Source organism: Taudactylus pleione, unplaced genomic scaffold, assembly GCF_031769625.1.
Source record: "Taudactylus pleione unplaced genomic scaffold, aTauple2 ptg000305l, whole genome shotgun sequence".
In the NCBI taxonomy this organism is placed as follows: Eukaryota; Metazoa; Chordata; class Amphibia; order Anura; family Myobatrachidae; genus Taudactylus; species Taudactylus pleione.
Genome location: NW_028284706.1, coordinates 11,016,474 through 11,041,726, shown reverse-complemented (window position 1 = coordinate 11,041,726; position 25,253 = coordinate 11,016,474). Strand labels below are relative to the sequence as shown.

Sequence of the window (25,253 nt, the reverse complement as noted above, 5' to 3'; positions counted from 1 at the left end):
ATTTGAATAACCTTGTTGGATATATTACATTCTTGATTTGAACTCTCCCTGTCCAAGTCTGTTTAAAAACCTGAAAGGATTCCTTGAGGATTGTGCTCCAACATACTCACTCTGCCTGCTGGATGCCAGAGGATATCTATCAGCAAGATACCATTACATGGTCCCTGGATGATTCCTTGTGACAATGCTTCAGCACCAACATCCATTGCCGGATGCCAGAGAACTCCTTGCCAGGCACGCACAGCCGCCTGGTAACGTTATACTGCTTATCATCAATTGCTATATTATTACATCATCATCTCTATAGTATTAGAGGATCCTGGAGGATTGTGCTTTGGCCCACTTGATTTGTTTGCTAAATGCCAGAGGATCATTTATCAGTTAGTAACCATTGTAGGCAATTTGGATATATCCTTGTCATCACACTCCAGCCCAATCATCTATTACTGGATGTTAGAGGATTCCCTGCCTGGCTTGCATAGCCCATTGGTAAACAATACATTGCCTATTACTCAAATTTCTTGGAATATAGAGGAGAGAGCCCTATTTCCAACATTTGTTTTGGTGGATTTCTAATGTTTTTATTTTTGTGTCAATTTTTTATGATGTTTTCTAATTAGAGATCTCTAATATTGTGCACGTGTATGTGTTTTAATCTGAATAAATGTATTTATTCAACTCAGAGTTACTTGTCCATCATCATATAGTTTAATTATGCAATTAGCAGCGCTGGTTCTATTTATATTTGTAGTAGGTTTAAGAAGGTGGACGTACACTTGGGTATACAAATGAGAAAAACAATGTATGGTATATAGAGTATAAAAGTGAATGCTGGGTAGTTCAACCCAGACTGAAACACAAAGCTCTGTAATGGACTGCATAGCAGATCAATGCATGCTGTTCTTACATCTAGTATTGGATAGTTTCAGACTTATGGCATATAGCAAGTTAAGTGCATACAGAGTGCAACGTCCTCTGCTACATACCATCTTACTGATGTGAATCCAGCTTGTCAGGCGTGTGAGCCATACCCTGGTGTCAGATACCCTGGTAAAGTGATGGAAGTAGTAGTTCACTTGCAGCAAAGCTACCCCAACTGGTTGCTATATTGACTCCACTGGCGCTTCTATGTCAGGTATGGGTTCTCAGATCTTGCGGGGTTTCAGGTCTCGCTATGTAATGGTCATGATCCTATTCTCTGGACAGAGAGGGATTTGAATGGACTCCTAGTCAGAGATGAGTAATGCTGTGTATGTCATCAATGTGTTTCAGCTTTATTAAGCCTTCCTCTGGGAGTGGATGCTGGTATTTACAGCATCTGGTAATCTCTTTATGTGATTATGCTGGTCCTAGGGTTGGCCATTGACCATTGATGGTTAGAAACCATCAATGGTCACCTGCTAATGGCTGATGGTTTTACAATTGATGGCGGAGATTCAGATGGTTTACCACCATCGAAGGTAGCCGTGGGCCTGATGTTTTTTTTGCCCATGCTTGCATGGCAAACAAAGTGCTCTGCTGCAGTTGCTATCAGCCAGCAGCCCTGGCCCAGCCAATCCCTCGGCTCCAAGTCAGTCAGTCACAGTGTGTGTGCTGGGATGGGGTATGGGCTGGACCACTTTGCTGCCTTGACAGGCAGAGCTTAACTGCCAGTCAGCACAGTCCACACTCGACTCCGGCTCTCAGGGTGCTAGGAAGGATGGCCCACCCTCTACTCTCTCTAACTGGCTGAATCGAGGAGCTCAACTGTCAGTTTGTAACCCCGGCCACTCTATCTTTATAGGCCTGGCCAGTCGTCACCGCACATGTGCAGAGGATACTTTGCCTCACTGATTCTGTTTCTGACGTCAGCACAGGCCAAGTCTCTTCTGCACATACGTGAATCTTCGATGGCAAGAACAAATCAATGGTTTGGCATTGCATAGTTCCATACCATCGATTATTCCTGCCATTTTTTCCATTGATGGCATCCATAGATGGAGGGCACACTGATGGCCATCCATAGATGAACCCGGCCACCTGATTGATTGGGTGTGTCAGGCTGGGTCTCAACTGGTGACAACCAGTCAATCACTCAGGGGGAGTGGTGAGGCTGCCACTGGGTGTATTAGTCTCTTTGTTTACATCAGGAGATTAGGCACACAGAACTACAGATATCTAGTAATTTATATCAGGACATTGGGGACAGATAGTAGTGCTGATACATTGTGCTAACCTGATGCCAATTTGTATTCATGTTTGTATCACATTGCTCAGATGTAATGCAAAAAGATACACAATTAGGGTGTGTGCATGCATAGATGTACAGAGTTTGGAATTACTTGATGTGATGCCCTAATGGTCCACAAGGATATGTACATATGTACCTGGGTAAGGAAACCTGGTGATGTGATTATGGGATAATCCTCTCCTCTTAGATGTCATATGCATAAAATGGACTTAATCTCATTGTCAATATTGAGACCCTATGTATGGGGTAAGTGTTTGTAGGAGGACCATCCATTTTGGTTCTTCTTTTCTTATTTGTTGCAGATAGTCTTACCCTCTCTAGTTTGGGTCAACATCTTTTTTTGCTGACAATTTGAGAAGTGTAGGTGCTGTGTGATGTGTTCTTTGAAATTAATTGATAGATTGTGTTCCTCCATGCCTTTCTTGATGATCCTCAAGTGTTCCTTAATCCTCACTTTCAGTGGTCTCACTATTCTCTCTACATACTGCATAGGACAGGGACATTCTAGAAGGTAAATTACCCCCTTATTGCTGATTGCAAGTCTCTGATTTTGTGTGTTCTACCCATAACATTAGAAACAATGCGATCCCCGTCAGAGCCCACAGCGTATCAGCCTAGTGCTAATGTGCTGTGTCTCACCTTCTGGCTGGCTCCACTGGGCATGCACGAGATCTCGCAAGCATCACAAGATCTCATGTGCAGCCGGAGCCCGGCAGCTGTGCAGTCAGGGACAGTGCTGTCGATAGCTGCAGCTGTCAGAATGGTCAGTGCCACACATCTTGTAGATAGAGCATAGTACCACTGTCATTTACCACCCAATCCTCATCAATACATGGAGGAGATGCGATATTAGTGCACATTAAGTGCGCTGATACTGCTAAACCCCCATATCACCGGGTGATACATCTCCCCCAATGTGCTCCTACTTCCTGTGATCTTGCAGACTGGGCAGAAGCCAGTGATAGAAACCCCCTTCTCTTGTGTTGGGTCCTAGGGTGCACTTGCTTTCTTGTTTGATGTGATTTTGAACTAATTTTGCTTTCAGGTCAGGGGCCTTAAGTAAACTATCATTGTTGTGGTAGGCAATCGGCTAAAATGTCATCTTGAAGCAAGTGTTTTTGATAAAACTGCAAACTTGGTTAACTTGTTGCGTATACTGGGCTTGATTCAGACCCAGTTGCAAGCGCTACTCCGTCGCTCCAGGTCTCACACCAAAGGGGGCAAGCTGTCGATGGTGATTGACAGCTCGCCCCATTTGGTAGGCGTGGCCGGGGGGTGGCTTCACAAATGGAGGCATTCCAAAGCGAATACCTGCCTTTTGTTGGCGGCCCCACTGACATCACCAGTGATGTCAGTGGGAGAGCTTCCGGTTCTATTAGAGCCAGAAGCTCTCTGGGGCTTGCGGCCATGAGACTCTACCACAAGGGTCTCATTGCAAGCCCGATGGTTGCGATGGTCTTGACCATCGCGACCATCAACCTGGCCGCTGGCTATAGCTGTGGGTGGTCACCCACAGCTATGCGAGTGGCCAGGAGGCCACTCCAAAAAAAAAAAACGCCCTGGTTCAGAGCGAGCGCTCTTTCAGAGAGTCCGTCTCTGAATCAGGCCCTCTGTGTGATGAAGTATATATCATCTGACATGTTGGTGGTGGGTTTGGTCTTGTACTCCAGTAAGGGAGATCTGTTTTAGTATCTTACTTGTTCAAAGGTTTACTGAACTAAAGGCCTGAATCAGAAATGTACATAAATCCGATGTTTTACATACACATGCCTGCACATGCTCAGGAGCCATTCTGCTTATGTGCAGAATCAGTCCTGCGTGATTGCACACAGTGCCTCCAAGCCACAGCATGACATGCTGCTGCCATTTGGGGACAGGTAGGGGGTAGAGATGGTCTGGATTCCAGGAAACAAGGTGTGTAGCCCCCATTTCCTGAGAGTGCTGAAACCAGGATCTGGTTGGGCCACACAAGCGGGCAGGAGAAAGCCAGTCTGAGTAAGCTTCAGCCTACTCAGATGGCGGAAACATCATGACTGATGGTTGCTATGTTGATCTGATGCTGTGTCTTCGGATGCAGAACTTGGATCTGTGATGCAGGCTGGAGTGTCTTTTTCCATCAGTACCTCCTGCAAGCATTAGCATATTAGTTGTGGGGTATCGCACAGCTGCTTCCTTGCTGATGTGCAATACCATACATATCTGAAGCAGGCCCTAAGTTAGTTATTCCTTGTCTAAATACAGTATTGTTGCTGTGTTTGTCATGCTCTTGGAAATTACTTAGTTTGAAGCTGTTATGTCTCAGGAGCTTGAACTGCCCTATCAGAATTTTACTGAGCCAGTTGGAATGATGTCCACTGGATGCTAGAAAGTAACTATTAACATAAACCTTTTTGTGGAAAGTGTCGGTATGAATCTTGTTACATGAACATGTTCAGATCTAGAAATTCTAAATTGATTTTACTGCAGTTAGTAGTGAATCTCAAGTTATTGCTGTTCCTGTTCATGTGGGTGATGAACATCTTATGTGAATTATCACTACCATTCCAAATTAAGAAAACATCTTTTAAGTATCTGATCCAGAGAACAAGGCTTGCCCCAAACTGATGCTGGGGCCAAACTCCTCATAAAGAGATCAGCATAGCTTGAGCCAGACCTTGTCCCCATTGCTGTGCCAATTTTCTGTGGATAGAAACTGTTTTGTAACTAGACTTAGTTGTGCGTATGAATGATTTTGATGCTGCAGAAGATGAAGTTGCAGTGTTCGTAGTATCATGTTGATGTTGCTACAATTGATGCTTGCTGAACCCTGTTCATGATTGATGACAATAAGGGCCATAGCTATTCAAATATATGCGATTCACGGGATTACCCACACAAGATAACTGTGGTGCACTGAGTGACAAGCATAGTGAGCGATTCCACCAAGACATTTCAGCAATGGAACAAAGATATCAGGGTAGGTGAATCACTACTTTTGGACAGTGACAAGAGATGCCCAAGAAGAGGAGTACAAGCCACAAGCAAAGAGAAAGCACCCCCATGAATAGGCCATTATATTAGATAATACTTTCGTATGCTGTATGTTTGTTTCATTTGCTGTATGTTTGTTTCGTTTTGTGTTCTTATTTGTGATTGATTGAATTAAAACAACTGTTATTTATTTTCTATCAAGAAAATATCAGATTATTTAAAAATAGCTTTTCACTATGACTATATTACTAATGTACATACAGTATAGTGCAAGTAGTGTAGCTCAAATAATAGAGCTAGTAAAAACATTCTGAAATCATTTTAGTTTTTCTTGACCTCAAATTAGTAATGTATGACTATTTTTACAAAGGAAACAAATTAAAAGTTTTAATTTGTTGTACAGTGTTATTGATGTCTCAAATCATCACAGGGAAGTCCCATTCACCGCTCTGCCCCGTTACCTGCCTGTTCTGCAGTTCCCATACTGCATACAAGTCAGCTTAACCATTGCACCCCAGCCTGCAATTTACATTTACCTGTGAACTGTTACCTGCCTATACTGAGTCAATGTGCACACCTGTGGTACTATTCCATCATGCCACTGGGATATTGCATGTTAGATTTTTATGATGTTCTACTCTGTGCTCAGCGGTTTTCCAGGTATATAGTTATACTAAGTGGTATTGGTTTCCCTGCACTGTGTGCTGTTATATTGGGCCGGTTCAAAGAAGGATCCTGGTTCCAGGGCTGGAGTTCAATGTGAGATATACAGTCTGTGCACTGAGGTGCTCAGTAGCTGTGTTACCTATTCTGGTTCCAGTTCCAGGTCCTGCGTTAGAGCTGTACCAGGGTTGCAACTTTCCTAAATTGTATTTTGTAAACTTTGATTCTTGGCCTGAGTTCTGAGTTCTTATCTACCAGTACTATGCTATTCTGAGTTCCGGGGTCACCCTTGTCACTGGAGCATATCCCTGGTCTGGTTGGCCTTCTGAGGTCACTAGGCAAGGGGTGCCCAGTGGCCTGGGTAATCGCCTCAGTTTATTTTCTAGATGGAGAGATTATGATAGCAGCGGATTATTATATACTGCTAATCTCCCAATTTTCTGTATCTCTCTCCTAGGGGTAAATTTACTAAAGGTTGATTTTGATTGAATCTTTTTTTGTTTTATCAATTTTCTGTCGATTTTGCAAGTTTGAAAATAGTCAAAACAACAAAAAATGTACCCCAAAAAAACAACTTTTGACAAAAAACGATCAGTCTAACATCAATACTTTTATACAGACAACTATAGAATCCCCAGATTTACTAATGGTCAGTTTTAAAATCAAACAAAAATCGACCACAATACGGACAGACTTTGCCATCCTGTTCTAGGTTATATTTGCCAACTGTTTTAAATTGAAAGATCTAAACCGACAGAATTTACACCTGCAAAATCCGATTGACAACAACATCTATTTTCAAATCGAATTCAAAACCGGCTGTTAGTAAATCTGCAAATTAGACACTGAAACATGATGCTGTCTGTTGATTTCAAGTGACTTTCCTATTTCATGCCTCCTGTCAGGTAACAAAAACTGTATCCTCCTGACTGGTACTACATAGGCCAGAAATGAGGTCACACAGATCCCCAAGTTCTGACATAGCGAGAGTGGGGCTTAAAATTCCTACAGTTAATATTTTATCACTCCTTTCTATAACCTAGTAATCTGCCACGGGTTGGGTACTATATCCCGGTGGTCAAAATCCTGACAAGGGCATCCTGACCTGTCTGTAGGTATCCTAACCCTTCCCCTACCCATCCTTCCCCGGTGCCTTAACCTAACCTCCCCCTCTAGTGCCTAAACCTAACCTTCCCCTAACTGCACCCTAAACCTAACCCCCTCCCCATAGTGCCTTAATACCACTACTTACCTTCAGGATCCGGCAGTCAGGGTTCCAGTGCCAAGATACTGACAGGTGTCGGGATTCCAGCACCGGTATGCTAAGCGTCGGCATCCCCTATGCAGGGATATTGACAAGATCCCATCTGCAACAACCAACTGTAAAAGGTCACTGGTCCCTATATCTCATAGTAACAATTGCACAATCTCTGCGACACAACTAGCTCTCATGTAATTACTCTCACAATACTTCTAGCAGGAAGGGGTACAATGCTTAGTGACAAAATGAGAATAATAAAAGTGTTACTATAGCAATAGACAATACATGTATAGCCATTCAAATTATAAAAAAGATAACTCACAGGAAATAGAACATGTTGGAAATATAGCAGCTCCCAAATTCAGGACCTCATTCAGAGTCGGTCGTTGCGGCCGCACGGTCGTAAGGGAAAAGGGGCCGGATATGCAAATGATGCACTCGCAAGTTGCGTCCTTAAGATCGGACCGTTAGCTGGCCAACCAAGGGGAGGATGCGGCCGTAAGACGAAAAATACGCCCCTTCTCGTACGCATTACACGTCATCTCCGGCCATATAAGGATTAATCGAGACCATCGGTAACCATCGGAACTGGTCGTAGAGCTTAAGGTTGACCATACCCTCTCTTAAGCACTACGATCAGGTCAGTGTACAAACCACCTTTGTTAATTATGCACTCCCATAAAACGCTGTTCGTATAATTAGGCACGCCTGCGTTCAGATCTTCACTCCCCCGTTTTCAAGCACCTTCGCCTGTTACCACCCACAAACGCCTCATTCTGTCACTCAAACTACCGACCTGGCTGTGTTCAAGGAGAGAGAAATTTCTGATCGCAGCCGCTAGTTTGCGCACGCGCACTGCGAACTTTACGCATGCGCAGTTTAGCGAACATCGGTGGCGTACGACCGTGCGGCCGCAATGACCGACTCTGAATGAGGTCCTCAATTTGATCCTAAAAACACTGACTCAGAGGGGTACATTTTTGAAGAATCGAGTCTGGGAGAGTTTGCTTTTTTTTCAATTCGATTGGCTTCGCCGAAACTTGGGTGATTTGAGGCTCCTGAAACTCTCAAATTTACCAAGAAGTGAGTTTAGCTGAGAATGAGATGTCCGATGGTGAAGCAGAATGAGATATCTCCCCCGAGTAGCAGGTTTTGCAGGAGATTACTCACCTGAGATTGTAGTGTCTTCTCTCTGCAAAACTCTCCCGAGCAAGCAGCCTGCACATATCAGTGAGATATGTGAAGGCTGCTTGTGTTGTACCTGTAAAAAAAAATGGGTTAAATGTTTGTTATAAAATTACAAAGGGTCCCCCCTCTAAAGCTTAACCAGCCTCGAACTTGCCAGGCAGTCCTGGTTTCTAAAATTACGGGGAACAAACTACGCAGAATACCCTACGCAATTTTTTTTCCCCTATACTTAAAACCAGGACTGACCCTGCAGCCTGGTGTTGGTTTCTAAATTACGGTGGAGCCCTACTAATTTTGTTCCCCATAATTTTAGAAACTAGGACTGGCTGGCAAGTCTGGGGCTGGTTAAGCTTTAGTAGGGGGGAGGGGGGCTATGTCGATTTTTTTTTTACACTTTTAACTTTTTTTTTCTATTTACAGGCAGAAACATACATGGATCACAGTGATCTGTGAATTTTTTTCATGAGTTTTTACAGGAGAGTTCTCCCTTCTCATCAGAGTTTAGAAACTCTCTGCTTGGTAAAGTCCCGAATCTTATCTTCACTAGTGAAAAAGTTCTCGAGTTTTGCCGATGGTGAATTGAAGAGAGTTTGCTAACTCTCCAGTATTTTCTTGTAGCAAAGGAGAGCTCACTCCTGAGTTTTACATTAGTAAATTTGCGAGTGGGAAAAAATGCCCACACTCTCCAGAGTTTGCAAACTCTCCCAGACTCAATTCTTAGTAAATTTACCTCAGAGTACCATAACCTTTTAAACCCTACACCACACCTCTATATCCCCTACCCCTGTGTGACTGGCAAGCTGGTTTGTGCCTTAAAGCTAGAAAAGGGCTTAATTACCCTTGTGTATGAGGTACTTGGAAAATTGTCTGCTCGCATTATTTTTCATAATTGAATCTGTAAAATATTAGCAAAGATTACTGTAGAAGTAAGTAATATGTAATCATTCCCCACCCAGTGCGATGGGCTCTCAATTTACATCATTTGATTTATCACACAAAACCGACGGGTATAGACGGTGTGTATACGTCTATATAATGTGTATGAACTATCCGTCAGTTTTCAGTATCATTTGAAAACCGATGGTGATGTTGGTCAGTTTTATTGTCGTTGGTTCTGTAGTTATTTTTTTTACATTTCCAATGAAAACGGATGACAAAACTGATAACAAATCAGACCAAAAATAGACCATAAATAGTCCACAAATAGACTAATACATCATGGTGGTTTCCTGTGGGGTAAAATATACCACATGATTTCTACATCACATACCATCTATAATCCCGCTCCCACCAGAGCAAGTATTTCCACATGGCAGTGGCGTAACCAGGGCGGTCCAGGTCCGGTATAGTAGGTCTAGTGAGTATGGTCCGCAGTATACAGTAACACACACAAAGCCGCCGGCGCTGGTTAGTGCACTCGTACTACCCGGCGGTGGTGTGTGTTTCAGCAGCCAATTAGAGTCAGACAGACTCTCATTGGCTGCTGCATCCACTGCCGGAGTTGGGCTGGAATTCACTCATAAGCTCTGCCTTCTGGCTCCTGGAGTGTGTGATGGGAGAGACGTCATGACGTGTCTCCTGCAGTACCAAGCGGGAGGACGGAGGAGCGGACAGAGGTGGGCGCGGCAGGTTTCAGGTAAGTGTTTTGTGTGTGGTATATATGTAAGGGGCACTACTGGCCAGGGGCACTGTATAGCGGCACTGTATAACTACTGAGGGCACTGCATAGGGGGGACCACTACTGGGGAGACTGTATAAAGGGCACTACTGGAGTCTGCATAAGAGGGACCACTACTTAGGGCAATACATACTGGGGGTACTATATAAGGGGAACTACTGGGGGTCTGCATAAGAGGGACCACTACTGGGGGCACTGCATAGGGGGGACCACTACTGAGGGTACTATATAAGGGGCACTACTGGGGGCACTGCATAAGAGGGGCCACTACTGGGGCACTGCATAAGAGGGACCACTACTGGGGGCACTGCATAAGGGGGACCACTACTGGGGGTACTGTATCAGGGACACTGTATAAGGGGCACTACTGGGGACACTGTATAAGGGGCACTACATAGGGGGACCACTACGGGGGGCAATGCATAGGGGGGCATGGTATAAGGGGCAGTGCATAAGGACCACCACCACTGGGGGTACTGCATAGGAGGGACCACTACTGGGGGCACTGTAGAGGGGGAAAACTACTGGGGGCCTGCATAACAGGGACCACCACTACTGGGGGCACTGCATAGGGGGGCACTGTATAAGGGGCACTACTGGGGGCACTGCATAGGAAGGACCACTACTGGGGGCACTGTATAAGGGGGACTGTATAAGGGGCACTTCTACATGGGGCACTGCTACTGGGGACATTGCATAAGGGGCACTACTACAGTGGACATTGCAAGAGGGGCACTACTAATGGGGACATTAAAGTGCATATGAAATTGAAAGGAATGTTCCCAGAGTGACGAGAAACGTGGGGGGAGTCATGCTGACATGCCCCATTTATCAGTGGCCATGCCCATTGCTGCACGTGGCCACACCCACTTTTCAGCATGCGCAGATAAGGGAGGGGGGCTCCATTTTTCATCTTGCCCTGGCCTCCAAATACCCTAGTTACGCCACTGCCACTTGTGAGGGTTTGGTGGTTCGAGGTAGTAGGTGAGAGGTTATTTGTTAGAGAACTTTGGTGAGTGTTACTGCAATTTCTGAAAGTAGTCTTGTCATTTTCTGTGTAATCTTGTCTGAGTTTAAAGTTTGTGTCAGGATCCGGACTGGGATCAGCCTTTACTCACCGCTGGACTGGCGTCTTTAGGCTCCGAGGCGTTCTGACGCCAGTGGCAGTGGTGGGTTGTGGCTGAGGATTCTCCCTGGGGTCCAGTTGGACTTCCATGCGTGTGTCTGGACTCCTGTGTTTGCAGGCATGGGCACAGCCTTGTTGGTACATCTCACCTGACCAGTCTCCTCCAATGGCAGTCTTGCTAGTCTCCCAGCTGATCTCGTGATCCAATGACCAGCTGCCTGGGGGTATTTAGGACCGTCTCCTGCAACAGGAAGTTGCTGTTCAACACACCGTATGACTCCACGTCGTCATTCCTTGTGACAACCGTCTTATGCTCCAGAGGCTGTATTCCTTCCCTCAGTGTTTTCCTGGTTTCCTGTTTGTTTTCTATGACCTCCGTGTATCCAGTCCATGTCTAGTACAAATCATCCTATGTGTCTCCAGTCACACTTCCATGTATCCAGATCCTGTGATCAGAACAATTCATCCTGTGTGTCTCAACTGTGACCTCCGTGCATCCAGTCCGTGCCTTGTACAAATCATCCTGTGTGTATCCAGTTACACTTCCATGTATCCAGTTCCTGTGATCAGTACAATTCATCCTGTGTGTCTCAACTTGGATCTCCGTGTATCCAGTCCCTGTGTCCAGTATAATTCATCCTATGTGTCTCAACTCGGATATCCATTTATCCAGTCCCTGTGTCCAGTATAATCATCCTGAGTGTCCCAAGGTGTACCAAGGTGCACCTCTGTGTATTCAAATCTCCGTGTTCAATTCAAGTGCATCCTGCATGTACAGATACACACCACAGTACATCCTTTCAAGTCCTCTGTCGTTGCGTCCTGAGTCGCACTTTAGTGTACAAAATACAAACCATTGAGTACACTTTTAAAGTCATCTGCCGTTGCGTCCGGAGCCGCAACTTTGTGTACTAAATAGTAAATACACACTACTGTGTACAAAGTGCGCACGATTGTGTATATTGTCCCTGTGCATCAGTACAAGTTGTCTATGTCTCCAGTGCGCCCTGAGTGGTACCTTCGTGTACTCTGTTCTGGAATTTTAGTATAACTCCATCTCTGCACTTCCAGTACCTTTCCAGAGCATCCCTGAGTATTCAGTCCTTGTGTTTCAGTTCAAGCCATTCCTCCGTGTTATTCCCAGTGTTCCCTGTGTTAGTCATGTTCAGTATATTGTTCTAGTCTTCCATCACTCCCAGGTACCTGTCCAGAGAGCCACTCTCTGGGGCTTGCGCGTGGCACGTGCGCAGTGCCCCACCATCGACCCGCTAGCGAGCGCATAGCACTTGCAAGCGACTCTGAATGAGGTCCTTGGTGCGGTGAAAACCATAGCCGAATTGGAGGGGTCACTGGAGAAACCACCAAGTGGGTTAGACTGCGTGCCTCTGGGCAGGTCTCGCCAAACCTGGGTTTGCCTGCAATTGGGAGACTTAGTCTGTCACCCCGTCATTCCCCTACAAGTATCCGAAACCCCTCGGTTCTTGACCTCATCAGAGGTAGTCCCAGTGCTCGGTTGTGACAGTTTATTTGTGTGGTCTTGTCTGTCTTTTTTGTGTTAATTGTTATTCGTTTAGATGGAGGGGGAGAGGAAAAGAAGCAGAGAGGACCCACATGAACAAACACTATGGGCCGTACTCAATAAGCGTCAAAAAGCAGTTTTCGGTGATAACGTTTTGGCGATCACGTCATTTCTCCATTGGAAACTTATCCCTGTATTCAAATGTGGCGACTTTTCGCCAATGCGAAAACACAATGCAATGTACCTGGCGGAAAAGTTTCGCCTATGAATAGCTGTCGGAAAAAAGTGCAGAATTGCGGTTTTGGGGTGCAAAGGTTGGGAAACCACCCTGCACCCTTAGGACAGGTCCCCAAAAGAATCTTAAAAAAAAAAAATAATGAACACCCCAAAAATGACTTTGAAAAAGGGTCCGAAAAAGTACCAAGTTGGGGTACAAACTTAAAAACTAGCGAAATAGACTTTGGAGGGGTCTGCAAGTATGAGGGAGTTTTCTTTTTTATTGCAGGTGCTTGCTGAAGGTGCGTTTTTAACGCTTTTGAAGACCTCACTTTTGCGAATTTTAACCATGCTTGCACTAATTTTCATGTGCCCCAAATTTGCTGGGACTAGTTATTTCCACCAAAAAAAACTGATAAATGCTATTCTTCACCACTTGTGCAAAGACGCTAATAAGCAGATAATGAGAGCATTAAGTACCCCAAATAGCTTTAGCAGGGCTATTTGGGGGCATCTACCATGATCCCCAATGTTAGTGCATCTCTTGGGGGGTGTCAGGCTAATTTTCCCAAATCTGACAGCACTTTACGCCTGTTTGCGTTTCGCCGGGCCCCTTTTTCGCATCCTTTGGAAATGAATACGGGGCTAAGCAGGGATGAGCGCGATACTTTATCGCATGAAAAACCAGCGATGATGGGGAAAAGTCCGTCATGCGAAAAGTACGGGGCTTTTCGCATCTAATTGAATATGCCCCCCGAGGGGTAACTTTACTAAGAATCGAGTTAGGGTGAGATTGCAATCTCACGCGAGTTTAGGCATGTTTTTCAACTCGCAAATTTCCTAAAGACAAACTGGAGTGAGTTTGGAAGTATGGGGGTCATTCAGACCCGCTCGCGAGCGCAGGACGCTCGCAAGCGGGTCGATGTTGCCCCACTGCGCATGCGCACAACGGAGGGAGCTCCGTAGAGCGCATGCGCAAGACCCGGATAGCGACGGGCTTTCCGTCGCTCCGGGTCTCGCACCAAAGGGGGCGTGCTGTCGATGTTGATTGACAGCACGCCCCCTTTGGTGGGCGTGACTGCCAGAGGGAGGCGTTCCCATGGGAACGCCTACCGTCTGAAGCCGGCCCCACTGACATCACTAGTGATGTCAGTGGGAGTGATTTTGGCTCTGATAGAGCCAAAATCACACCAGGGCTTGCGGCAGCGAGACCCTACCGCAGGGTCTCCGTCGCAAGCCCGATGGTCGCGATGGTCTTGACCATCACGACCATCATCATGGACACTCGCATAAGCTGTGGGTGGTCACCCACAGCTATGCGAGCGTCCAGGAGGACGCTACATTTTCATGGAGGAGGGCCCTGATTCAGAGCGAGTGCTCTGGTCAGAGCGTTTGGCTCTGAATCAGGCCCTGAGTTCTCTCTTTTCACTGTTAAAACTCTTGTGAGATAGCAAACTTGAAAAAACTCACCATCGGCCAAACTAGGAAGTACTTGAAAAAGAAAAAGATGCAAATCATGAATTTACTAAAATTTGAGTTTACAATCTTATATGAGATTGTAGAAAACTCACTGGTAAATAACTTTCAAATAGACCACCTCCTAAGCTGCGAGTTTGCCAGTAATATACATAGATCAGTGTGATTTGCATATGTTTCTGCCTGTATGCCTAATGTAAAGGTTTATTTTATTTTTTTAAATGATGTAGGGTCCCTCCCCAAAAGCCATAACCAGCCCCGGACTCGTCAGCCTCTCCTGGTACCTAAAACTACGGGGAACAAATTGAGTAGGGTTCAACCATAATTTAGGTACCAGCAGCCTGCAGGGCCAGTCATTTTTTAATTATAGGGGGAAAAATGCGTAGGGGTCCCCCTATAATTAAAACCAGCACCGGACTCAAAACGACTGGGGTGTAATGCCATAGCCCGGAGACCCTATTACTGGGTCTCCAGGGCCAAAGCATTATCACCCCAAGTCACTCAGGCCAAGCCGGGGATCTCAGGGGAGGTGGGGACCCCCAAAAAGGGGTCCCTGCTCTCCCAAAACCCCAGACTTGATCTGACACCCGGGGCTCTTCCCCGCACCCCTGGGCTGTGTGTATGGGGTAATAAAGTGGAAAATAGTAGTAAACTATTGTATTTTACAGTGGAACTACAGGTGCCCCTGTACCCACAGCCGAGTCCCCGATCCATATACTTACCATTAGCAGTAAGCCCAGGGGTGCGGGGAAGAGTTCTGGGCTTCAGACCAAGCCTGGGGTTTTGGGAGAGGGGGGACCCCTTTTTTGGGGGGTCCCCACCTCCCCTGAGATCCCCGGCTTAGTCTGACTGGCTATGGTTGAGAATGCCTTGGCCCTGGAGACCCGGTAATAGGGTCTCCTGGCTGTAGCATTACACCCCGGTCAGTTTGGGTCTGGTGCTGGTTTAAAATATAGGGGTACCCCTACACAATTTTTCCCCCCTATATTTAAAACCAGATATGGCCCTGCAGCCTGGTGCAGGTTCCTAAATTATGGTGGAACCCTACTCGGTTTGTTCCCCGTAATTTTAGGAACCAGGACTGGCTGGGAGGGACTCTATGTAATAGTTTTTATTACATTTTAACCCATTTTTTACAGGTACAAGACAAGCAGCCTTCACAAATCTCACTGATATGTGCAGGCTGCTTGCTCGGGCGAGTTTGGCAGAGAGAGTGCAATCTCGGGTGAGTAATCTCATCTAAACTCGCAACTAGGGGAAGAAATCTTGATCTACTTCACCATCGGAAAACTCACTTTCAGCGAAACTCAATTCTTAGTAAATTTGTGAGTTGAAAAACGGAAAACTCACCCGAGTTTCGGTGAAGTAAAGAGTATTTAAAAAAAAAAATTAGACCAAACTCAATTCTTAGTAAATTTACCATTGAGGCTCCCCAGCCTCACTTCCTAAAAGGAAACGATAAGGTCCAATTATTTGTTGACATTAACATTACATTTCAGCAAACTTACCTGGGAAAACGACAAACAATATATTTTGTGGTATACTAGTTTTGTGCAACGCTTCACACAATATATATTTTAACTGTCCATTTGGACAAACGTTTCAATTGTATTTTTGTTTTAGAAAAAAATGTCTGTGTGGATATCCATCAAGCACCTATCTTATATGAGGTAACATTACTGTATTTTAGCTTTTGCAATAACAGAACACAAAGGAAACTTATACTTACATGTGAAAAAGTTGTTAATAAGGGCCTGATTCAGCAAGGAGCGCAGTTGCTTATACGCACGCAAATGGTCAATTGTTGCGTACTGCGCATGCGTATGCATCACAGTGTGCGTGCGCGAACTAGCAATTGCGTTCGGACCTGCGATTGCAGAAGATACGCAGACCCATGGCAGAGTGATTGACAGGAAGTGCCATTTGTGGGTGGTGATGGAGGGGTAGGCGTGCCAGTGCGTTGCAACGCTGTTGCAGGGGCATGCATAAATTATCCACTGCGTGTCCATAAGCAGCCATAGCACTGATAGCGTGCGTGGCTGTTAGCAATTTCTGAGTAAGGTCAGGGCTTTTGCAAGTGTGCATATGGGTCACTCAATGTTACCTCTATATTGGCCAACTATATGGATGGGAGTATGGGGAAGAGGGTGTCCTTATGTATGCCTGCGATCACAATGTGAATGCAAACATTTACATAGCACCTCTGATAATGGCAACTGCGGTGCGTGTGTATAAGCAGAATTGCAATCCGTAGTGAATCAGGCCCTAAGTGCTTTGTCCAAAGGAATGTGTTTTAGAACTTAAACACGTCTGATAGTCAGTAGTCTTTTATTTGGAGGGGTCGGCTGCCGGCTTGTGGTCAGTTTGCAAACCAATGCTTAGTAAATCTGTGGTTTGTACTCAGGGGCATTTTAAGAGAGGAGGGGGCCCATGTGCATTTCCTGTGCAGGGCCCCCTCCTCTCTCCCCGGTGGCCGGCAACCGACTGACATGGCTGGCTGGCCACCGCAGAAGCAGTAGACTCTGGGAACTAGAGTGTGCCCAGAGTCTACTGCGCATTCGCAGAACGCTGGAAAAATGGCTGCGGCGGCCAATTTCCGGTATTATGCGCAACGCTTACACCCGACTCGGGACCATATACAGGTGAGTTTTAAATAATATGGGTGCAGGGTGTGCGGTGTGGGGGCCCCCTGGACCCGGGGGCCTGTGTACCCCGCACACCCTGCACCCATTATAGATACGCCCCTGTTTGTACTGTATACTTGCCCTTAGCAAATGGGCGAATTTCAAAACTGACAGAAAATCACCCAAAACCGACAGTTAGTAAATTTACCAAAGTCATCTATATGCAATACTACCAGTCACTTGTATTGGAAGTGCAGCCAGCCCAGATTTAACAAACCTCATACTGTACCTGCCAACTTTCTGGCTGCTCCTTCCGGGAAGGAGCAGCCAGATCGGCAGGATTGGGGGCATGGCCGGGACAAGGGGGAGTGGCCGGGCGGGTGAGAGGAACTTGTGGGCGTGGTGGTGCCTGGGCCACACGATCGCGTCTGTTTGGCCCTGCCCACTACACAATGCTGATAATATAGGCATTGTGAATCAGGGGACGGGGCCAAAGTGACGCGAATCGCGTCATCGCTCCCCACCCCTGCTGCGTGGGTTGCAGGGGTTATTGCGGGAGATAAGAGGGGCGGGTGGCAGCCGGGGGGATTGCCTGCCTTCCCAGGAGGTCGGGAGCGGCACCCGATTTTCGGGAGGCTCCCGACCAAATCAGGTGGGTAGGTAAAGGTGCGTACACATTGGGCGATTAAAGTGGACGACTGAACAATAACGATATCGTTATCGTTCAGTCGTCCACTTAATTGGCCATTTTTAACATCAAAAAGATGAACGATAACGACGATGCGCGTTCCCGCGGGTTATTTGTCATTATCGTTCATCAAGTAAACATGCAGGCCAACCTGACGATGTCGTCAGGTTGCTGCATGTTGGGGAATGGGGGAGAGAGCCCGGCGCTGAACGATATCGTTAATGATATCGTTCAGCGGGTGTGCTCAATGTCATAAACGACATTGAGCACAGCCTGCCAGGGACACACTAGACGATATCGCTCCGGGAGCATATTGTCTAGTGTGTATGCTCCTTAAGTATGACGAACCTTGGATGTGAAATCTTTTCGGACCAAGCACTTCTAAACTAACCATTTTTTAATAGACCCGTAGTCCTGCTCTGCCTTTTCTGACATCTTACAGGCAGAGCAGAGCACAGAGATGGTGTCTGTGATCAGCCACACAGGCTGCAGGCATAAAGAAAATAAATGTTTATAATAGAAATACATTTAAAACAATGCTCACCTGCACACAGGGATCTCTGATCAGTGATTGAGCTTCTTCTGTAACCCAGTCAGCTGAGTGGTGTGGGCAACTGAGCTGCTGGCCTACATTCACTTCAGCTCAGCCGACCGGGTTACAGAAGCAGCTCACCGATCAGAGATACCTGTGTGCTCGTAAGCTTTTTTTTAAAATATATTTTCTAATATAAACTGCCATTTTCTTTATGCCTGAAGCCTGTGTTGGGTGCAAGCTCTGCCTGCACACTTTGCATACGCAGGATCTGTACTGCACACTTGTGCATACGCAGGATCTGTACTGCACACTTTGCATACGCAGGATCTGTACTGTACACTTGTGCATACGCAGGATCTGTACTGTACACTTGTGCATACGCAGGATCTGTACTGTACACTTGTGCATATGCAGGATCTGTATACTGCACACTTGTGCATACGCAGGATCTGTACTGTACACTTGTGCATACGCAGGATCTGTACTGCACACTTTGCATACGCAGGATCTGTACTGTACACTTGTGCATACGCAGGATCTGTACTGTACACTTGTGCATACGCAGGATCTGTACTGTACACTTGTGCATATGCAGGATCTGTACTGTACACTTGTGCAAACGCAGGATCTGTACAGCACACTTGTGCATACGCAGGATCTGTACTGCACACTTGTGCATACTCAGGATCTGTACTGCACACTTTGCATACGCAGGATCTGTACTGCACACTTTGCATACGCAGGATCTGTACTGCACACGTGTGCATACGCAGGATCTGTACAGCACACTTGTGCATACGCAGGATCTGTACTGCACACTTGTGCATACTCAGGATCTGTACTGCACACTTTGCATACGCAGGATCTGTACTGCACACTTTGCATACGCAGGATCTGTACTGCACACGTGTGCATACGCAGGATCTGTACTGCACACTTGTGCATACACAGGATCTGTACTGTACACGTGTGCATACGCAGGATCTGTACTGCACACTTGTGTACACGCAGGATCTGTACTGCACACTTGTGCATACGCAGGATCTGTACTGCACACTTGTGCATACGCAGGATCTGTACTGCACACTTGTGCATACGCAGGATCTGTAATGCACACTTTGCATACGCAGGATCTGTACTGCACACTTTGCATACGCAGGATCTGTACTGTACACGTGTGCATATGCAGGATCTGTACTGTACACGTGTGCATACGCAGGATCTGTACTGCACACTTGTGTACACGCAGGATCTGTACTGCACATTTGTGCATACGCAGGATCTGTACTGCACACTTGTGCATACGCAGGATCTGTACTGTACACGTGTGCATACGCAGGATCTGTACTGTACACGTGTGCATACGCAGGATCTGTACTGCACACGTGTGCATACGCAGGATCTGTACTGTACACGTGTGCATACGCAGGATCTGTACTGCACACTTGTGTACACGCAGGATCTGTACTGCACACTTGTGCATACGCAGGATCTGTACTGCACACTTGTGCATACGCAGGATCTGTACTGCACACTTGTGCATATGCAGGATCTGTACTGTACACTTGTGCATACGCAGGATCTGTACTGTACACTTGTGCATACGCAGGATCTGTACTGTACACTTGTGCAAACGCAGGATCTGTACTGCACACTTGTGCATACGCAGGATCTGTACTGCACACTTGTGCATACTCAGGATCTGTACTGCACACTTGTGCATACGCAGGATCTGTACTGCACACTTGTGCATACGCAGGATCTGTACTGCACACTTTGCATACGCAGGATCTGTACTGCACACGTGTGCATATGCTTGATCTGTACTGTACACGTGTGCATATGCAGGATCTGTACTGTACACGTGTGCATACGCAGGATCTGTACTGCACACTTGTGTACACGCAGGATCTGTACTGCACACTTGTGCATACGCAGGATCTGTACTGCACACTTGTGCATACGCAGGATCTGTACTGTACACGTGTGCATACGCAGGATCTGTACTGTACACGTGTGCATACGTAGGATCTGTACTGCACACGTGTGCATACGCAGGATCTGTACTGTACACTTGTGCATACGCAGGATCTGTACTGTACACGTGTGCATACGCAGGATCTGTACTGCACACTTGTGCATACGCAGGATCTGTACTGTACACGTGTGCATACGCAGGATCTGTACTGCACACTTGTGTACACGCAGGATCTGTACTGCACACTTGTGCATACGCAGGATCTGTACTGTACACATGTGCATACGCAGGATCTGTACTGCACACTTGTGCATACGCAGGATCTGTACTGTACACTTGTGCATATGCAGGATCTGTACTGCACACTTGTGTACACGCAGGATCTGTACTGCACACTTGCAGATCTCCTTCTGCAGCTCACTCACAGTGCCTGGACATCGCAGCCTGATTGACAGGCTGCGGCCATTTTGGGGTGGAGCAGGGGCAGCATCCCAGAAAATGAGGCTGTATCCTTGTATTTTGCAAGCCACATTACTCTATATACTCAAAGGAAAAATGAAAGGGCCACAATGTTGTAAATTTGTAACAGGACCATTTAACAAGAAATACTCAAACAAAAGTGTCATGGGCAATAGCAAGGCGGTAGGAGTCTGTAAATGCAATCCAGATGGCTTATCAATTTGCAAATAAACATATATAATGACATGCTATAAATTATATCATGTAAGCATTAAAAGTGTTCCATATATAATTCTATTATAAGTTACCGTATTTACTTCCCAACACTCTGTGTTACTGTTGTAGTGAATTAGCACTCATGAATAACGCACTTTTTGTAGCTGGGATAACTGAACTCTCAGGGACTGATGTGTGAGTATCTCAGTGACCAACAGACAGTTCTTCTCTTTACAACTTCATTAAAAGTTACAAGTAAAGAATTTTGATATGAAGAATAATACCCATTTTCCACTGCCGCAATAACCCTCGTTATTGCTGAGTCTACCTGGGTTGCAGCTCAGTGAAAAAAGGGTTGCAGTAAAATAGCGAGGGTCCAGTGACTCAGGAATCCAACCCGGGTAGTGACAAGGGTTGGACTCGGGAAGGACCCAGGTTAAGGGGCAGTGTAAAGGGGTAACCCGGGTCAGATGACCTGGTCCTGTTTTCTGCATGGGAAGATCCGGATTCCCCGGTGCTTGGAGATGATGTAATCACCAAGTGCAGCAGAAAAGTTCCACAGCACACAGGTGCAGTGTGAACAGCGGTGTGAAAGGGGTATGTCCCGGATCTGACCCGATTTGGAAGCGTGTTCCAAATCTTGGGTCGAACCTGGGATTTTGGTGGAAAACTATAAATTTATATAACAAAGTAATATGAGTGTTGTCTTGGGGAATTGACTATTGCAACTAAAGTATCATTTAGTTATAGAAAAATACTTGTCTATTGATGTTTCAAACCATGGTTAATTTTTCTGATACATTTATCTAATACATAAACACATCTGTTTAAGCAATTGCTATGCAACTATCACAGGTTCAATTATAGTATATTATTGGAGCATAACTATACCTGACAAGAAAATATTACATTCATGCCAGATATGGTCAGATTCTCATAAAAAAATACACTGAAACCCAAACTTACAAAGTATGCTTTATTTGATATAACCTGAACTTTCTTTGGCCTCATTATTCCCTTGTCGAACACTACAAAATACTTGGATCATGCCACAAAAATTTATATGGCATCAGGGTCATATAAAACATTGGGTAAAAACAGAAGAATTAAAGATGAGCGATAACTCAGAAATGATGTATAACTGCTTCAATAAATAGTCTTTCTTCTTGAGAGAGTACAGTATGTTGTCTGTTCTCTCAACTTGTTTCCTTACCGTTATAATACTTAGCAATTCTTTTCGGTCAATCGATCCATTACCATCTGCATCATATAGTTTAAAATACCACTTTAATTTCTGATCAATTTTTCCTCGTAAAACCAAGTTAATTGCAGCAATAAATTCCAAAAAGTCAATAAATCCATCCTGAGAATGAACAGAAAAATACAGAGTAAGTAAAAGGGAAAAGTTTTTTTCCATTCATTTTTTGTTCTTTTAACAATTATTGTGAAAAATAAAAAAATAATATTGAAAATATAATAGTATGTTATATATAATATGTATGTATATATATATATATATATATATATATATATATATATATATGTTTATTTTTTTGGGGGGGGACAGTAAAGTTTACAAAGTAAAAACTTATTCCCTATCTATATAATAAAAAAAAAAAAAAAAATACAGTACGAACATATTACACAAATTTCGACATATGTTGCATGTACTGATTATGCCAGGGTAAGTGCATGTTATTCATATGGTAGGTTATTAATAAAAACTGCCTATTACATTTGTCATCTACCCACAGTGTACAATGGTGTAACCCTTGTGCAAAGAAGGTTTGTGTGGATATTGAGGCTGATGAGCCAGGTTTGTTGTCTCTCTCTTCCCTCTTGTGGCTTCCAAGGACTCACTGTGCCCGGAATATTGTATCCCTCCCCATAGTCTTCCATTCGCTTTCATAGTAAACAAGTGTCAGCTGGCCCACGGCCCATCTCCTCTCATTCCGTTATTCCACAATCCTGAATTCCCTCCAGGTACGAGCGGGTTGTCTTTTGGTTTGTGGACAGAGAGGAACATCAACTATATTACCAGTGACACTAATTTCTCCCAGTTTTCTCAGATTCATCACTCCCATCTAAGGACTTCCTCCATTTCTTACAGCTAAGGCACTTCCATTTTAAGATCAAATCTATCCTTGTTAGTAGGCCTCTCACATTTGAGGATATATGTTGGAGATGCACCTCGACAAAAGGTTTAATCTGTGAATTATATGTGCTGCTTGTCGAGGAGACGCCTTCAACACGAGACTCCCATGGGAAACCTATCTAGGCATTCATTTGGATACTAAGGAATGGTCAGAGATGTGGGACAATGCTGCCTCCAGTTCCATCTGCATTAAAATTAAAGAGAATGTATATAAACTGTTATATCAATGGTACTATGTACCTTCTCATCTGAGGGTAATGTTCCTTGACACTATAGACAGATGTTGGAGGGGATGCTCTGATAAGGACACCTTCATCCCCTTCTGGTGGTCTTGCCTAAAGTTAACTGCTCTTTGGCAGTTAACCTCTTCTCGCATTTATTTAATGTCCCCGTCCCTTTTGACCCTAAATACTTTATTCTTTCTCTGGGTCTCCCAACATTATCCAGGCACCAAAAAAAGTTAATGCACCACATTGTTTCTGCTACGACTTGCCAAGTCACTGCTGACTGTAAGTTGCCCACACCGTCACCTATGCATTCAGGACCTCATTCAGAGTCGGTCGTTGCGGCCGGACGGTCGTAAGGTAAAAGGGGCCGGATATGCAAATGAAGCGCTCGCAAGTTGCGTCATTAAGATGGGATCGTTAGCTGGACGAGCGAAGGGAGGATGCGGCCGTAAGACTAAAAACACGCCCCCTTTTCATTCGCAATACACGTCATCTCCGGGCATATAAGGATTAATCGAGACCATCGGGAACCATCGGAGCTGGTCGTAGAGCTTAAGGTTGACCATACCCTCTCTTAAGCACTACGATCAAGTCAGTGTCAAAACCTCCCATGTCACATGTGCCATGACACTACTTAGTTAATTATGCACTCCCATAAAACGCCATTTGCATAGTCAGGCACGTCTGCGTTCGGATCTCCACTCCCCCGTTCACAAGCACCTTCCCCTGTTACAACCCACAAACGGCTCAATCTGTCACTCAAACTAACGACCTGGCTGTGTTCAAGGAGAGAGCATTTTCTGATCGTAATAGCTAGTTTGCGCACGCGCATTGTGGATTTTATGCATGCGCAGTTTAGCGAACATCGGTGGCGTACGACCGAGCGGCCGCAACGACCGACTCTGAATGAGGTCCTCAGTCCTTTAACACATTTGGTACACCATAAGATGGAGTACATGTCTAGCATAATTAATAATTTGGCCAAATCATTTGACAAAGTTTGGAGTCCTTGGTCTCCATTACTATTACTAGAGGTCGATTTTAATACATTTTTAATCAATTAAATATTGTCTAAATTGATAAACATTAAAATATCGACTGTAAATTTACCTGACTGTAAAACTGTTTGGCAATGCAATGAGGTATTTCCATGTGTTTCCTAAGATTCTAGGAGTGGTATCCAATTAGCCCAATATTATTTCAGGGGCGAAAAACAGAGATTTTTTGCTGATATTCCCCGTTTTTTTGATGATTTTTTTTTCCATATCCTATTTTTGTGGATGAAAAATTAGGCTATTTTGGGCGAAAATACATAGGATCCGTGATAAGCTCAGGGACCTATTTGTTCTCACCATTGTGGAAAAACTGCACTTTTATGGATGATTTTTCAAGACTATTCAGGTCCCGAAAAACCCACTATAAGTGCCAGCATCGGGCGGCACTTTGGGGCTGGATAGCCCTGCAACGATCCTTTAACAGAGCTACTTTAGCACTGCTAATTGGATACCAGCCTAAGTCTATTTAAAAAATAAATTGAGTTTTTTTGAAGATGGCAGATTTGGCAGAAAATAATGTAGATGTCCTTTCCTGGCCAGGTAACAGTCCAGATGCAAATCCAATAAGAATCTTTGGACAGTTGTAAAGAAAAAATCTCAAGAAGAAGACGATCATCACCAAGACTGGTCTCATAGAAGAACTTATCCGAATATAGGGATGAAGACAACAAGAAAACTATCATCATTAATAGCATGACAAACCATATCAAAGTGATTATAAATAACAAAGGATATAGGATATCATACACATTAGTAATAGCTATAACAGTGTGTCAGTAAAAGAGTTTTATAGAAAAAATGTGACTGTGTTTTATATTCCTTGTTTGAGTCTAAAAATGTGACCCCCTCTGAGTGTATAATCACACAGCAAATATAGGGCCTGATTCAGGGATGTACGCTAATGCCACCGCGGCTGTAACTTTGTATGTAAATATGTAAATGTCGCAGCCACTGGAATTTGTATTGATACACTCACAGGCAGCATTGCA

General features: G+C 44.9%; 1 protein-coding gene across 1 annotated transcript in view; it reads right to left on the bottom strand.

The window, feature by feature from the left end:
- Positions 1-25,253, bottom strand: part of GUCA1C (guanylate cyclase activator 1C) — a 125,892-nt gene that overhangs the window by 32,434 nt on the left and 68,205 nt on the right. Inside the window, exon 2 of the mRNA XM_088442158.1 lies at positions 22,041-22,190. Within this exon, the coding sequence (XP_088298284.1) occupies positions 22,041-22,190 (150 nt within the window). The remainder of the gene's footprint in view (positions 1-22,040; positions 22,191-25,253) is intronic.